Source organism: Pinus tabuliformis, chromosome 9, assembly GCF_031772625.1.
Source record: "Pinus tabuliformis cultivar Carrire ecotype Pingquan chromosome 9, CPIR1, whole genome shotgun sequence".
Taxonomy (NCBI): domain Eukaryota; kingdom Viridiplantae; phylum Streptophyta; class Pinopsida; order Pinales; family Pinaceae; genus Pinus; species Pinus tabuliformis.
The window spans coordinates 1728228719-1728246599 of NC_142307.1; the positions used below are offsets into that span (position 1 = coordinate 1728228719).

Genomic DNA, 17881 nt, shown 5'->3' on the forward strand with positions numbered 1-17881 from the left:
ATCATGGTAATGCCGGTACCCTCTGTGATGGTCGTGGGGTCTACTATCCCGCTGGAGCTGAACAAAGTGTCTGAATGAGAGGGCTTCCCTGAACTCCTACCCATAGGCCTGGTATTTTGCAAAATACTTGCCCATATGTCCGGGCTTTGCCTCCTGTTGGGCTACGGCCTCCGTGTCTGCTCCTAAGAAGGTGGGCATGGTAGAGCGTGTAGGGGCATGTGAGGCCACCTGCTGCGTAGTATAACACTGCTCTAGCAAATGGTGGGATGCACCTGATCCCTCACCAACCTGGAAAACCCATGGGCTCTCACGCTGTCTAGCCTCTAATGCCGTGAATCTTTGCCCCATCACCTCAATCTGCCTCGACAGATCCTGCACTGGTTTGAGGAGCATATCTGCAAATCTCTTCCCGTCCTCGTCTGCCATCTGATCCTTCTGCTCTGCGTCCACCATCGGAACACAGTGTCCCTCTCCGTAGGTATTCTCCAACCTACGCTCACTGTCTTTGTATTTCCTACCTTTGTAACAGATGTAGGGTTTCTCCCTCGGTGTCATAGACTGCTAGCTCCACAGGCTGAGCCAGATCTATGCTCTGATACCACTATAATATCCCTAACCCGGAATATTCCTCAAACCCCAGCAAAATCTCACCCAGAAAAACGCACAAGTGGTATAGTAGTCGAGAAAATCACAGAGATATAATAGTAGTGCAGCAACAATAATGTACATATGAAATATAAACAAATACACACGAAATGTAGCGAGAAATGCTAAGCCATTTTATTATACCGAGGAAAGGAATGAGTACAGAGGTGATCAGAAGGACGACACCTCGACTTGCACAAGGCAAGTGAAGAAATACACTCAGAATAACAAAGGAATGGCCTCACACTGATCTGCGTCCCAGCTGCTGGAAAACTGTCGTGTTGCTGCTGCTGCTGGAAATCGAATGAGGATTTGGGGCTGCTCCCCTCCTCAGAAAAGACTGAAACTCTGGAATCAGACTCTACTCAAGGAACCCAGAAAAACCCAGAAAGCTTTTCTGAAATGGTTGACCCCCAAAAATCACCCCCTTGGGGTTCTGCGCAATCCCTCAATGCTCTGCGCTGCGACTGAATGAAACCCTCTAGAAAACTGTCTGAAACTCCTGCCAAAGCTCTCCAATATGCAAGAGTTGTTCCCTGCTCTGCCTCTCAGCACAAATCCTCCTGCAAAAACCCCATTCCAACACTACTGCTAGAAAGAACTGTGTCCTCCTCTCAGTGTTGCGCAGTCCTCCAAAACGCTGATGAAACTGCTGCTGAAACGCTGATAAAACTACTGCTGAAATGCCAATGGAAATACCTTGCCCGAGCAGGCACTCGAAGTCCCCCGGCGCTACGGGTGAGATCCTCGAACGGAGACACTCAATGCACTAAACAGTGCTGCAGATTAGCTAAACAGCCAGCGTGCTTTAAGTCGAAATGAATATCACAAATGCTCATAACCGGAATGATCCAAATGAGGGGGTTTCTCTCTCTTTTATAGCCTTTGCCCCTCTCAATCCCAAGGCTCACCTCTTCCTGCGTGATTCCCCTCTTGCCACGTGTTCCTTCCCTCTTGTGCAGTTCATCCATGTGTCTGCGTGGGCTCCATTTCTGCGTCCCCCTTTGGCCCCCTTGGCTCCCCTTTAAGTCACAACGTTGTGCTACCTAGGAAGTGACTTTTTATTTTAAAAGTGAGTTATGTCCCCCTTCCTCACTCTTTATTTACAAATAACTATAAAAGGCCAAAATTGAACAAAATCGAATATTACAATTAGCCATGGCTAATTAGGAATATTACATTAAAGTCAGATTTGGAGGCTAAATTAAACCCCATTCGTAATTCATGGCGCATTTCAGGGTGTTCATCATTTCCGATGGATGCAAAGACCAAAGGAATAGGCCTTTGATCAATGTTTTTGCTCAAAGCCTAAAGGGGACAATGTTTTTGAAGGCAGTGGATTGTGAGGGGCAGCTGAAAGATTCCCAATTCATTGCTGACATCTTGATTGAAGTAATTGAATTGGTGGGGCCAGAAAATGTTGTCCAGGTAATAACTGACAATGCAATGGTGTGTAGAGCTGCAGGCCTAATTATTAAAAGCAAATATCAACAATATGGGGAAGCAAATTGAGTGGATTCGACTTATTTTTGAAGAGGCCAAATAAATTTAAGCCTTCATCACAAACCACCACATGTACCAAAGCATCTACAGGGACTTGCGAAGTTGGAGCTCCTTAAGTTACCTAAACTTTGAAAGTTCATTTCATAAATTCTAATTTCTATGACTCTAAATTCAAAAATGTCAATTGGATTCTCCAATAAGTCATGATTTGTGAATCGTAATAGGTATTCAATGAATTATGATTTTTAATTTATTAAAACATTGGCACTTGTAGGTTGCTGAGACTCGTTTTGCTTCTCACATCATGGTCTTAACAAGGCTTATGTAGGTGAAAGAAGCATTACAATCAATGGTATGCAGTTCTCTTTGGAATCACTGGAGGGAATCCCAAACTGAAAGAGCACAAACAGTGAAAAGGTTGGTTGTTGATGATGAATGGTGGGATATGGTGGAGCATCTCTTGGCATTTACTAAGCCAATTGGGGATTTGCTACGCTTGTTTGACACATATATGCCTAATCTAGGAGAGGTGTATGAGGGCATTGACTCCATGATAGAGAAGATAAGGGTGGTTATAAAAGCCGAGGGGAAGGACCCAGATGAATTCTTTTACAATGAAGTAAAATATATATTGACCAAAAGGTGGAACAAAACGACCACCCCAGTGAATCTAAAATATTATTCTGTAGAGTTGCTAAGTAATACAGAAAGAACCACACCAAACAAAGACCCAGAAGTCTTACAAGGATTTAATAAAGCTCTTAGAAAGCTATTTGTAGATCTTGATATTGGGATTCAGATTCGTTCAAAGTCTATTCATTTTGTGGGATTAAAGGGTTGGGGTGAAAATCTTTATTCTTTGTGGGACAAGACCATCCACCTATCCAAAAATTGGCCATCAAGATATTGTCACAGGTTGCTAGTTCCTCTTCAACAGAGAGGAACTGGAGTACATATGGTTTCATCTATTTGGTGAAGTGAAATAAATTGGGCTCCAAGAAGGCTGAGGAACTAGTATATGTTCATTCAAACCTTCGCCTTCTATCACACAAGAGTGACAAATACAAATTTGGGCCCACCAATCTATGGGATGTGGAACCAGAGTTGCCTAATTGGATATGACGTTGAATGCCATGTATCATATGCCTTTGTTTGATGGGGAGGCACCAATGATTGCATCTTCAAGTGGACATGGCAGTAATGATCCCACCCTTGGAGAAGATTCAAATGTTGATGCGGATTTTAATTACATGGATGAAAACATATTTGGTGATATGTAAATGTAATTTATGATCATGTTTTAAACTTTTGTACAATGAACATTGAATACCATAATATGTCATATGATAGTAGATTGCTAGTCATAGTTCATTTTGTAATTTGTACTACGTATTGTGCATTATTAATTTTGCTGATGATGTTGATGTTTGAAATTTGAAACAGAAAATTGATGATATGTTGAATGTCATAATAATCATTGATGGTGATGACAATGTTTATGTTAAATTGATGATGATGATTTGGTTATGTTGAATTCATGATGTTAATTATGTATTTTTAGATATAGAATCTAGATTCTAAATGATGAATGATAATATAAAATATTTATTCTGTCTATATGTGTGTGTGTGTTGTTTCCTTACTGTATCGTATCCATATTTTTTGAAAATTTGTTGTATCAGTTTCAAATCCCGTATTTGTATTTGTTCCCGTATCTGTTTCAGTGTAACTTAGTTGAAAAGACTTTGCGTTGGGAGTGACAAAAGGAGTCCTAGATTTGTGCTGTAAAATCTCCCTCATGAATAGAGCAAGGCATTATTATTCAGTGTATTAGAATAATGTGGATAGGAATCTACTAGTGTCCCAAAAAGACAATGAAATCTCACTTTGTTCTTGTAGATGGATGGCTATAGTGTTAGCTTATGGCTTCTCCAAAAGTGTTTTAACCTAGTTAGGAGAGCGCTTCATGGGATGTGAAGGGCTTGTGATATCTAGCCCCTATGTTTAATTTTACAGTTGGAGAGCTTCGATTGGGTGTGTGCTTTCCTTGGGATCAATGCTAGTGAGGAATCCTTCCTAATATGGTAATTAACATGTGTTACATATTTGAATTTTGGCATCTTCTACATGGGTGCACTTTTTTCCGAAGGATGGGCTCTTGACACATGTGGAGTAACCACTTTGAGGAGGGAATTAGGCACACAGAGGTTGGGCGCTTGGCCCTAAAAGCATGCAACCACTTTACATAGTTTGGGGGAGTTAAGGAGTTGACTGGAGGGAAAATCATCTTGGAGGAACACTTGACATGTGGATACCTATCTTAGGAAGGCACATCACCTTTGGGTTTGAACAAACACATGTGGATGCCTTGCTTTGAGGAGTGCTCCATTTGGGTCCTTTTTGTTGATTTGGCCCAGGGTTGCTTGTGGATTTAGTCGATGTTTTATTGTTGGCCTCCCTCGCCTTTGTTTATGTAAAGCGAGGAGATTGTCTTTGTTAAGAACACTTCTTTGTATCTTATAGTTTGATAGTTGGTGTGTTGTTAGTATTCGTAGAATCTTGGAAGATGATATCTTACTCTTGTAACAAGGATTAGTGTTTGCGAGATGCTTGTCCTAGGGTTCCTTTGGATTCTGAGATGTGTTGAGTATTGTTGCTTGTGGAATGCAAGTTTGTGAGTCTCCTTGATAGCTCATGTGATGCAAGTGGGATATTTTGGTGTTTGATAGCTGGTGAGATGTTGGCTTGCTTGGAAGCTCCAAGGATTTGCTTGTAGAGCTTGGTGGGATGGTTAATTTGGCCTTTGTATTATTCGTTAGGGTTTTCAGTGATTGTGAATGCTGTAGCTACTGTTTGGGATGCGTTGAGGAGTCCTTACTTGGGATCAATGTTGCACGAAGCAGGGACAAAACGGGGACATTTTTTGGAAGCGGGAACACAGAAGCGTCATTTTCCAAAAATCTAGGAAGCGAAGCGTCTCGGAAGCGTATACTATATATATATATATATATATATATATATTTATATTTTTTTGCATTCATATTTTAAAAAACATCCAAAATACCAAATTAGTTGTAGAAGACATGAAAACATACATATTTTTACATAAATCAAGATAGATATGGCATCCATTATACATCAATGATTAATTATTCTAACATCAACCATCTACAATCTAGATTCCTCTTCTCTTGTCTAGCCTTTGCCTCTACTTCAATTCTATAGGGATTTTAGTCAACATTGCCTAATTTTGATCAAACAGCTTAATCCAAGCCTTATAATATGGTAGAGAAAGCTTAACATGCCTGATCAATGATTTTGACTTGAGTGAAGGGTACATAATTGCTAAGGCCATGACAAAGGAGTTCAACAATCAATAACACCAACACTGGGGTACATATAGGGCTTGTTGCTCTTGATTAAATGCCAATCACATGCCCTCATACATGATATAATCCAATGAAACGCCACAATCCCATTGATCCTGAAAACTGTTAAGTCTGCTGAATTTTGAATGGGATATGAAATTCTATTTTCTCCATATGAAGTCTGATGAGGTTGGAACCACTCTCAAGCATCTTGAGTCATTTCATGATAATGTTAAAAATTTAAGTGAAAGGATGGAAATGAAAGATAAAGGAGAATGTCACTTTTACTTTAAGAATTTAACATTACCATTAGGGAGCATCTAGGAAGCATTTAGGGAGCATCAAGGGGCACCTTGGGAGTATTCAGAAAGTGTAGTTCCTCATAGAACAGTTCGGAATTTCCAAAAACAAAAAAAGCCCCGCGGAACCGTCCACCTTCTCTCGGATCCGCTCGCTATTTGCGGTGGATACACGCCTAAACCTCCAAGATCTGCACCCGATCCTTTCCGGATCCGCGGATTGGGAAATAGGAACCGCAGATCAAACAGTAGGAGCCATGGATCGGGCCCCCACGAATCCAATTTTGCAGGAACCACCAAAAAAAGAAGGAACCGTGGATCTGATTTTCTAATCCGCGGTTCCGCTGAAGGATCAGTGGCGGATCCGTACGGGACACGGATCTTCCTTTGGATCGGGGGGGGGGGGGGGGACAGTCCTTGCAACATTGCTTGGGATGCATTGAAAGGATTGATTGTACTAGCTTGGGATGAGTTCATATTTATGTATTCAGATAAATCTTGCGCTAAGGGTGGTGGAAATGATCTATGTTTAAGATATCTATATTTTTGAGTTAGCCTAGAAGTACTGTTGAGAAAATTCATAGCTTCTTCCAGGGTGGTTAGAGAAATTAGTTTCATTAGTAAGGATGAAAACTCTATGAAGTAGATTGCTAGCCTCATAGGTTTGAGGTGGAAATTTTAGGTTGGGTATATTTTTCCCAATTCTAAAACTAGAAATGGGCTCAGAATTAGACTAGTTTGAATTTTATGATTAGGTTTACTCAAAGAAACATGAAATATTAAAATTTTAATGGAAAAATACATTTTAAAGTTTCCAAACCATAAGAGACAAATTATACAAATTTTGCTTGTATATACACAATGTAGGGGTGAATATATCAAAACCTCAACAAGTGCAATACATATAAGAAATAAAATACATAATCAATGAGCCTCTAAATGGCCTCTAGAGTCCAAAAAACATGTTACAAGAAATCGGGCTACTATAGATCACCATCAACATGATCAATCATCAAACTCATCACCAGTGCTAGAAATGGGATCCTTAACATGAGTTGAATCGAACTCACAACTCTCTAGAGCTTCTCCAAAAACTCCAAATGTTCACAAATGCTTGATGAGAGAAGTGTGAGGCAAATAAAGGAGGAGTCGGGGTTCTATATAGTTTGTTTTTAGGGTTTATGGTGATAGAATTTAGGGTTTCTGTTATTTGATTTAAAAAAAAGCTTTTCCTCAAATTGCGTTATGGTGAGGGAATAGATCAACTTGGCTAAGCAAGTATGGATTTGACCCAGTTGGATCAGTTTGATACCAAATCGGTCCTCAAACGGATTATATTGCTGAGTTGGTATGGTTTGGAGTCAACTCAATCAACTTGGTTGAGTTCGAGTTTTATTTGACAAATTTTTAAAACATAGGATTTTTAAAAATTTATGTGTAGATTACTGCTCCCGAAAGTCTTACCCATTCCATGATCACATTTATCATATGCATCTATGGATTGATGGGCCTACCTGGGAAATGTCCTTACCCTTGGGTTTTGGAAACACCTAATAAGGCTAATTGCATAAGCGTCCCTAACATAAGGTGTGGTAGCTTGCCTAAAATCATGAGTTGTAAAGACATTTGAAAGTATTTTTGTGCCCTTAACATTGAATATGGTCCAATATGATACTTTAATGGTTTTTGTCCCTAATGATGTTGATCTCACTTGGTCTTGAGGGTATGTTTTAGGTGATTCATCATACATATAACAAAGATCTCATGAGAGATGGCTTGACAACTTTCCAGCACAATGAAGAGGATGTCTACCCCAACTTTGAGAGCACATATGACACTGTAGCCTCAATGCTTCCTTCTTGAGATGAGCATTGGTCTTTGAGGAGCCACCCCATAGTTGTATGCCCCTTGCTACACCTCCAGGTGCTGAAATGTTAAACCAGGAAGCTAAGGCATTGACTTGATTGATGATGTGCCTAGATGGACCCATGATACTCTCAAGATGGCCTTACACCTCTTTGATGGATGTTTCCCTATTCTAGGGCCCAATTGATGATGGAGACCACTTGAGATGGTTTGGGATGATTAATACAACCTATTTTGATGCCAACGCTTGACCCTAGGGCTGCCATGTTACCCATGCATGCCCTTCTAAGGTGACATGGGCCTTCTTAATGATGGTGTCTTGGTGGAGGATTTGTTACTTAGAGATGTACCCATGTATTTTGATGGTGTCCTTTGGAGTGAGGGGTTGTGAAATTCCACAAGAGGAACCCCTACTGCAACAACTGATGATATTACTCCTATTTGTTAAATTCCTTTAAACAAATTACTTGCATTTTTCTACGGCAAATATCGTAATACATACACTGCAGCCTTCACTTAATTAAATTATAATCGGAAATAAGAGACTGAGAAAGAAATAAAATACAACACAAGGACACTGTTATTTTTGGACAAATGTCCTTGGAAAAACCTGATGCGGGAAAACTGATGCAACAGCTCTGAGGGTTTATTATTATTAAGCAGTAGCAAATTCTAAATACATCTTTGATTGCCTCACATGGTTATTTAGTTACACAGAGAAATATTGGCAGAAAGATTTGTGAGACTACCTCACACAATTGCTGAGAAAATCCTGGCTGATCCAGATAATGAATGAATGGCCTCTGGCACGCCCTACGCTTCTCTGCGTAGTCCTCTCACAGGCTGTGTGTCAACCTCTCTAGGCTTTGCGTCACTCAGTCTGTTGATCGATTTGCTACCTGGAGTCTCTGCTCTCAGCCTCCCGATCTCACACCCCAGCTCCCGATGTCTGAAATTGACTCTCCTTAGCAAAATCTCAGATTGTCTCTCACCATCTACGCTGCCTCTGCATGGCCCTTCGTGGCCCTACGTCAGCCTCTGTGTCTGGGCTACTGGATCACTCTCTGCCTCTCTCTGCTGATGATTTTCCAACTGAGAAAATCTCTCTCTCCAGAATCTATCCCAGCCCCTCAACTACAAGAAATCTCCTCAATCGAATTTTCCTCTTGAGAACTTCTCACTTCAGAATATTGATTTCTTGATCTCTCTTGGTGTGTTTTCCAAATGACCCTCAAGCCCCTTCTTATATCTCCCTGTTGGACAACCAACAGCCTAGATTAAATCATAATCAAAGGCTTAGATCGTTTTAGCTTGATCTGTGTCTTTTTCTAGAAGTTTCACCCATGATTAGATTAATACCCATTAATATTTTAATTTTCCTAAGTTTAGACTTAGGAACCCCATTACAAAAATTAATTATTTTAATAAAATCACTTTTGGGTGGAATTTCCCAAAACGCTTTCTGGGTTCTTTGGAATACATGTGCCCAAGCCTCCCTGCAAAATTTGAGGCTTAGAGCACATCTGATGCTACCCCAAATCAACACACACTAGGACCCACTTTGTATGGTGCACCCTCACCGCTGTCATAATTCTGTTATAGATCCTTCAAATCAGCTGTTAAATCAGTGTTATTATTCCTTGAAATCTTTGGGCTGACTGCTCCCAGAAAAATCCTCCATGAAAGCACCTAAGATAGAATGTAACTACCATCATTCAACATTGTCAGACCTGCCTAGGTAAGTGATCATCATCCATGCATTTTGAGAGCACCCAGAATCTGCCAAACAAAGCCTGAGTTGGAGTGATCTTACTGCTGTAGTAAAAATTAAAATTCTGACACGACTGCCAAATTAGTGTGCCTCATGCAGCCATATATCCTCAATAGTGCACCATCAATCTACTGGAAACTTACCTCATTTGCTGATAACTCTTCCAGTCATAAACATGACAGCACACACAGGCTGCTGAAAATTTGCCTTCCAAAAATTTCTTCAGGTACATTGGAGCAAAAGCTGAAAATATGGAAAACAAACCTGATCTGGAAAGTATGTGAATGCAGATATAAGGGTTAACAGGTAGGCAATAAATCCTAAGGAAGCTGAAAATGCATTAAAGAGGGCCTAATATTAAGGGTATGTTACCAATTGATAGAAGCACTACACCCTAACAATAGAAGCAAGATACTCACACACAAGAAAACACAAGGGATCAATAATTCTAGTATGAGAGAATATTGCCGGAACCATACACATGTTATACACTCATTAGTATCACTTTTATTTTTTGAGAAATACATCTTATAGGATCCCTTTGGCCATGCTGCCATTCTATGAGGGGCATATCTATGCTGTCAAAGTCACACAGGACTTGCACCTAGCCTCATCTGCACCCTCTCAGGCGGTTTTGGACCTGGGTCTCTGTGTTAATACAAGCCTGTTGACCTTGCTGCTTGCCACTCGACCACACTCCCGTGGACATCATTAGTATTAGTTACTATTTACAGAGTACAAAATTGTTGGGAGAGTGATCAAAGTTGACCAAGTCATTCAAAATTCAAATAAGTACAAAACAGGCAAAACAGGTAAACTACATTTATGACACATGTTCACTATAATAATTCTTACCATTTGATGATGCTTTTTATTGGGCAATCAAATATTCAAAATTGTTGCACATATAGATGTTGATGTCTTTACTGTTGTTATACATGTTGTTAGAAAATAAAAGTAAAATGATTTAAATTGAATGGAGCTTCAGTAACCCTCAATTCTGGACTCGGATTCTCGCAAATGAGGGTGTCATTCTTATCAAAGGAATATCACCATATTTACTCTTTGATCAGTGCCTTAGTTGCTGTCACAAAAAGTGGACACGACCAGATCCTTGGCAAATGTTTTTAGCTCCAAATGAATGGTCAATCCAATGGTAGAGATGCAAATGCTGCCAATAATGTGAATGAAGCACACTCAGAACTCATATGGCACTGTGTAATATGGTTTGAAGCATCAAGCTTATCTTACCTTTTGAAGGTTGGAACATTGCAAGAAAATGCTATGAATTGATTGAATGGAAATTCGTTGTCTTGCAAGTTGTCACCTCAAATGCTGCTTAACAGTTTGAATATGAAACAATGGTCAAAGAATAAAAGGCTGCTCAATTAAAGACGCACATTCTTTTACAAAATTCATCTTGGATAGAAGAGTGTGATCCCAAATATAAAAGCTTAGATTTTGGTGCGCAAGAGGCTTGTTTTCAGGCTGATACCAATTGGTACGAGTGCACAAACTAAAAGCAACGAGCTTGAGAAAATCCAATGAGAAAAGGAAACAAATAAAGGACACAAGAGAAGTGCTGTAATTGTCCATGCTTTACAATCAACATTTCATGCTTCCAGTTTTTAAATAGCCTAAGTGTTACATAAAATCCACAATACAGAAATGTGGTTTTCCTGAATCTATATTGTGGAAACCATGGTCGGGATCAAATATATGAATGAGAAATATAATATACTATTAGTTAGTAGGTGAAAACAAGTTCTACAAAATTACAATTGTAGTCCAACTGAACCTCCAGAAGTCTCATTGGTACTTCTACAGAGAGTTCATCAGTCATACACTTGTAAGAGGCGCGCAAGAGGCTTGTTTTCAGGCTGATACCAATTGGTATGAGTGCACAAACTAAAAGCAACGAGCTTGAGAAAATCCAATGAGAAAAGGAAACAAATAAAGGACACAAGAGAAGTGCTGTAATTGTACATGCTTTACAATCAACATTTCATGCTTCCAATTTTTAAATAGCCTAAGTGTTACATAAAATCCACAATACAGAAATGTGGTTTTCCTGAATCTATATTGTGGAAACCATGGTCGGGATCAAATATATGAATGATAAATATAATATACTATTAGTTAGTAGGTGAAAACAAGTTCTACAAAATTACAATTGTAGTCCAACTGAACCTCCAGAAGTCTCATTGGTACTTCTACAGAGAGTTCATCAGTCATACACTTGTAAGCATAACGTGCCCAAGAAATGCCAGATGAGCACTGATTTGAGGATTCATCTTAACCAAGTTTCCATCCATATTCCTGGAATTCTGCTCTTTCAACAACTTTGCACTATGGAGAAAGGTGGTTTCTAATCAAGAGTTGTATAAACTTCACCATAGCTTTGCTTTCTTTGGGATGGGTTGCATATTTAAATTTTAAAGATTAAAGCACATGGATGAGAGTGGATTTTTATTGGCTGATTTGTTCCTAGACAACTGTTTTAATTCAATTTACGTGTTCTTGCAGATACCAACAAATAGAGCTGGGCTAATTGAGTACAGAGCCCATCCATTTTGGGGACAGAGGTACTGTCCTTTGCATGAACATGATAACACTCCTCGTTGCTGCAGTTGTGAACGTATGGAGGTAAGGGAGCATTATTTTGAATTACGTACAGTTACATAGCTTATCATTTAACATTTGCATTAATCTAGAGAAAAGTTTACAAGTGTACCTCTTCAGATCTAAGTCCTGCTATTTTTCACCTATATTCCCTTTTGTCTAGTGCTAAGCTAGTATTTTCAGTATGCTTATATTAAAATTTAGACTATCAATCAACCTTTGTCATCATAATTACAGTGCCTAAAACGCTGTTTATATTGAGATTTGAAGAAATAGGTAGGATTCTGAGGTATTGCTCCTTTCTTGTTGATAGCATGATACTAACTCCATTTTAAATGTTTCCTTCATGAACTTCTTATTCAGTAGCAGGGGTCTCCACACAATTCCATGCATCTTCCACCACTGGGACTGATATCTTCTCTTGGAATTCATTTTCTGAACTTGTCTTTTGGCACAATTTTTGTAACAATTTCTTAATTATAAAAATTGTACCAGAAGACAGGTTCGGAAAATGGATTTCAACAAAAGATACCAGTCCCAGTAACGGAGGATGCAAATATATATATATATATATATATATATATATATATATACATACATATAGAACTTCCATGCATAGTATCCATCTTGCTAGCATACAAAGTAGCCGGGGTGTGTGGGTACAGGTATGTTTGAAATCTGGGTGTGTGGGAGTGCTTAGGAAATGTCTTGTTACCGATTTGATTAGCAGGTTTCCAAAGGCCTGTGCAACCTGCTAGGATTGGCACAACACGAGGTAGGGGGCGATTGTCACCTTGGCCCAAATCCCCGCTCTTTAGGCCCAGCTTCCTTCTTAAAAGCCAAGAGAAGATTCCCATTTGATACCCCAACCAATTCGAAGTAAGACTAGTGCCTTAAATGGAGTCAAGAAGAGGTGGAGGAGTTAATTTTGTTGGCTGGCTTGCTGGTTTTTATGTATGAATATCCAACAGAAAACAAGATACAGTGAAACACTACACCAATTGATGTTAAATATAGCATGTAAGTATTAAAAAATGATGTAGATAAAATATCCTAACCAATAATGATGTTATTTTTCAGTTTAGGTTGCTGGCTAGAGGGGCTACAGAGTAAATTAGCTCATTGCTCTATTAGATTAGACTGCAAAATTTGCAAGAAACAATATGGACAACAACGTAATTCACTCAAATTGACCACCAAGTCCTAATAGACCAAGTTCCAACCAAGGACAGCAGAAAAGAACAATTTTTAGGAAATTGAAAACTATTGTTTTTGTGAAGTGGGATGAAGTCCCGCTAGGCAATGTGCCCAAAAATTTCCAGATTTGAATTAAACCATAAATATGGCTGGAAAAAGTATATTTTAGACTTTAAAACAATAATTTAGCAAGGTAAAATCAATGGAGAGTCAAAAAGCAAGGTTCTATGAGATGTACTTGTTAGGAGCTGTAAATCTTGTTGTTTGTTGCAGATTTCTTGAGTTACAGCCAACAAAATGTCCAGATCTACACTTAAATCACTTGATACAAGAGGGTAAGTATATCCAATAGTAAAACAAACTCATTGTATCAATCCTTGGTCAAAATTTAGCATTATTTTCAATAACCCAAGGTTAAGTTCTTGCTGTTTACGAAAAAATCAGCAAGTAAAATCCTAAACTGAAACAAAAAATAAAGTTTTCATGTTTTTAAAATATAATGGTTGTTGCAAATTATACCATGTACCAAAATAAATGTACCTCGTTTGTTGGGTTGTGATACACACGCCTCCTTAGTTGATATTGCACTTTGTCAGGGAAGTGGGCTTGGTCCACAAGAGTAATCGCTCTTGTTACCTGCTCAGTTGTGCCTAGCAAATAAAGGAAGAAAAACCATCAAGTTGTACAAGGCACTTGTCAAATTTTCAAATCTAGAAGTCATGCAGGGCATGTTTGCCCCTTCGTCTTCTTTCTTCTTTCTCTAGGAAATTTCTATACCCCATGGGGGAATTGTAAAAAATGTCGCTAGCACAAGACCTAGCCCTTAAGACCTGTCTATTAAGGAAGTCGCTCCAAAGTGTTTTTTTCACCTAATTAATTATTTTTTCTTTTAAGCAATAAATAATTAATTGAGTTTTTTCACTCACATCCTCCAAAATTGGAGTGAATCTTATTACCTAGGTCTTGTGTGTTTTTCAAGTCTAGAGTCAATGTATATTACCATGCTAAGCATTATCTTGAGTATCATGGAATTGCATTAGGTTTTTATAGGATTTTTTAATAATTAAAAATTTCTCGCAAAAGTAGAATTTTTAATTTAAATTTATTTAACAATTAAAAATGTGGTACTAGGAGGACTCACATGGCATGTAGGTACTCATTTTTCATCCTCAATTTACTAGCATTGTTGAAGATTGACAGCTGAGGGAGCAATTCCCTCCTTGGAGAAGCGCAACAAACCCTAAGGAGACACCACATGCACTTGGAAAAATTAAATTTGGACATGGAAAAATATTATTTTCAAAGTCAAATCAAATTTGTCAAGTCGGCCTAGAAAAGAAATTCGACCTCCTAAACCACATATAAATTGACCAAGGTTGACTTCACTTGGAGCCATCACATCACACATCAAATCATCTTCTATTGGTTCATACACTTCTCAAATTGCAGGGCGGAGTTCACATGTGTGAAGGAGAGAGAGGAGACTTATGTTGATTGTGTTCACTTTCTGATTTTCAGCCTTCTTTGACTAGCGTTGACTTGGGATGATTTTAACTTGGTTTGACTAGAATCCGATCTATTTTTGAAGGTTGCTTTCACTGGGATGTTGATTGAAGTTTTCTGGGCACTTTGACCATCTTTGACCGCAGATCTGAAGCTAGGGTTTCCGCCAGTGTTATCAAGACCAAATCGAACCGGTCTGAAACAATCGGTTTGACTGTTTTGTGGCTAAAACCAGTTTGGGCCAGTGACTTAAACCATTTTTGGCCGGTTCGGTAAGGTAAAGCCACGTAAAACGCAACAAGTGGGGCCTAATTTGCTTTTTTTTCTTTTAAATTTTGTCTTAGCTGGGCACTAGCCCACAATGCCCAATATTCAAGCATATGGCCCTAGTTCCCAACTCCTATAGCCCTAGGACAGAAACCCTCAGGTTTACTATTGGGTGTTGGATGAAAACCCAACACCCTTGAGGAGATTTCACCTAGAAATCTCATGGTGCTTCAATGAAGTTTTGGAGAGAGTAGGTTTGTAACAATCTTTTCACTAGGCCGTGTACATCATTACCACAGGGCATACATCATTTTGGTCAAAGATCCGTTTTTGGGTTTTGCTCTACTTGCTTGGCAAGCTCAAGTTCCACTATTCCTTCATGTTGATGTACTCTTTCTAGTGGATTAATGAATGGCTTAGTGATTTTATTGGCGTCAATTTGTGTATCAAATTGTTGGTTGTGTGTCTATTTGCATTTATTTTGCTAGTCAAGTTCATTTATGGCATCCATTGTTAAATTTCCCATTAGGGATATTACAAGTTGTCTGTCAACTTCTAGCTCAACACACCTGTTTGCCTGCCACCCAATTCCTCTCACATGCTATCTTTATTATTTGCAACAATGATTATCCAACTTGCATTGATTCCCTACGTTGTGGGTTGCTTGGCCCTTATCTTGTCGGCTTTATTCTATGTCGACCTGCAACCACTGCCTATCGTTGTTTGACTTCCATGTGGATGGCTGACTTGCTTGGCTCGACCTTGGATTTCTTTTCTCTACCTTGTGACCTATTGGCCCTTTCACTTGTTGCACGTCATAGTTTTTTCGACGGCTAACCCATGGTGGCCCCGTTGTCCACTTTTATTTTATTTTCATTTTTTTTATATATCTCAAAAAATCGCCCCCCTGGTTACGGTTGCAAAAAATATTTAAACTCAGTGTTGAAGTTTCTAAGTCTACTTAGTTAGAAACCCTCCACGCACTTTATCTGATTTATTCCTACCTACTTGTTATTTTACTTAACAAATTATTTACAATGTAAATACTGAAAATAAACACTAGTGCATGCTCAACATATTACAGATCAACAACTAAAGGAAACAAAAACAATCACACCATATGACACCATTATTTTTGGACCAATGTCCTCGGAAAAACCCAATGTGGGAAAACCGGTGCAGCGATCTGAGGGTTTTCTTATTAAGCAATATCAGAGTACAATTTGGGTGCCAAAACTGGCCTACCCAACAGAGAATTTCCTTGGCAGTAACACCTCTCAGTTTGAGACAAATCTCCTGGCTGAAACCCCAGATAATCCTTCCGGCAGCTCCTTAGCACAAATCTGCCCCAGAAACCCTAGCGTCAGCCTTTTCTAGACTGCATCAGCCACTCTTTGCCCAATGCTAGCCCTGCGTCACCCCGGATGGGTCTCCGTCAACCTTAGGAGGCCTTGCATTAGCCCTCTGGCCCTTTGTGTCAGCAACGTTGGCCTCTTTGAGGCCCTACGCAACTCCTCACTACCTCTGCGTGGCCTTGCGTGAGCCCTGGCTGGCTCTGTGTCACACTCCTTGGCTACTGCGCTGCTCTCCCGGCACTATCTCTGCCTGTCTGTCTCTCTGTACTCAATGCCCCTCAGTTGCAACTCCCGATCACTAATTTTCTCTCTTAGCAAACCCCGCTCTAGAGAATAGAATGAATGATCACTCTGGTGTACTCTCCAAGTGACCCTCAAGCCTCCTCTTGTACTTTTCCCATTTAAATATCAACGACAGAGATTAAGTCCCTAATCAACGACTAAGATTAGATCTGGCTTGATCCATGTCTATTGGACCTTTCTAACACAGTTTCATATTAATTCACATTAATATTTTATTTTCCCTAAGTTTAGACTTAGGGACTCCATTAAAAATATTAATTATTTTAATATCTCTTAAACTGTTTAAAATCTGCCCAAACCCTTTCTGCGTATTGGAGATCTCATGTGCCCCAACCTCTCCACCAAATTTCGTGGCTAGAGCACATCCGATGCTACCCCAAATCAACACTCCCTCTTAGCGAGGACTGTGCTCTAGTAATACTCCTCATAGAGTATCACCCTGATCATCCGGCATCGGTCCCTGTGCTGATGCTAGGCCTGCCGCCCACCATCCTCTACACTGTTGTATCTTGTACTGTTGCCCATGGTTCTGCCACTGCCACTGCTACATCTGTATGACAACTCCCTTTGCATCCATGCTGCTGCTAGTCCTTTCTCCGAGCACTACATCCGCACTGCAGTCTGCACCTCCTCTCATCATGTTGCATCGTGCTGCCCACTGCTACAATGCAACTCAGTTACTGAGAAGTAAGTAACTGATCTCCTAATTTGACCTCCTTGTTGGGCAAGAGACACCCACTGATGTTGAAGCTCCCTTTTCCGCTGACAAGTGCTCCCTCTTTGACCTCTGCGCTGCTGCAGCAACTTCCTACATCTCGCACTTTTGCACACCTCTCTGTACCATCCTCCACTAGTGCAACACTCCTGTGCCTCTTGCACTTCTGCAGCCTGCTAGCCTCGCGCTGTCTTGAGACTCCTGCACTGTAGCTCTCTCTGCTACTTCATCCGCATTCGTCTCTACTTGACTCAGCCAGTCCTGCTACTCCTCTTCGGGGCTCCCGTAGCAAGGTCTAATCCAAGAGGCTGGGTAGCTTGAGGATCCTACCCCTCATCCCCCGTAGTCCGCCTGACTACAACTCGATGTCTCCCCACTTCTGCTCAAGTGGTGCGTGTGCACTCATGGCACAGTCATCGTCTGTCAAAACTTCCTTCTCTGCCCGTGCTAGGCATTGCCTTACTCTC

General features: G+C 39.9%; 1 protein-coding gene across 4 annotated transcripts in view; it reads left to right on the forward strand.

Moving 5' to 3' along the window:
- The window catches only part of LOC149155618 (LIM domain-containing protein HDR3-like), a 299537-nt gene that overhangs the window by 234495 nt on the left and 47161 nt on the right, over positions 1 to 17881 (forward strand). For all 4 annotated transcript variants that reach the window (XM_089445807.1, XM_089445805.1, XM_089445806.1 and 1 more), the window contains exon 7: positions 11979 to 12098. In XM_089445807.1, coding sequence (XP_089301933.1) covers positions 11979 to 12098 — 120 coding nt within the window. The remainder of the gene's footprint in view (positions 1 to 11978; positions 12099 to 17881) is intronic.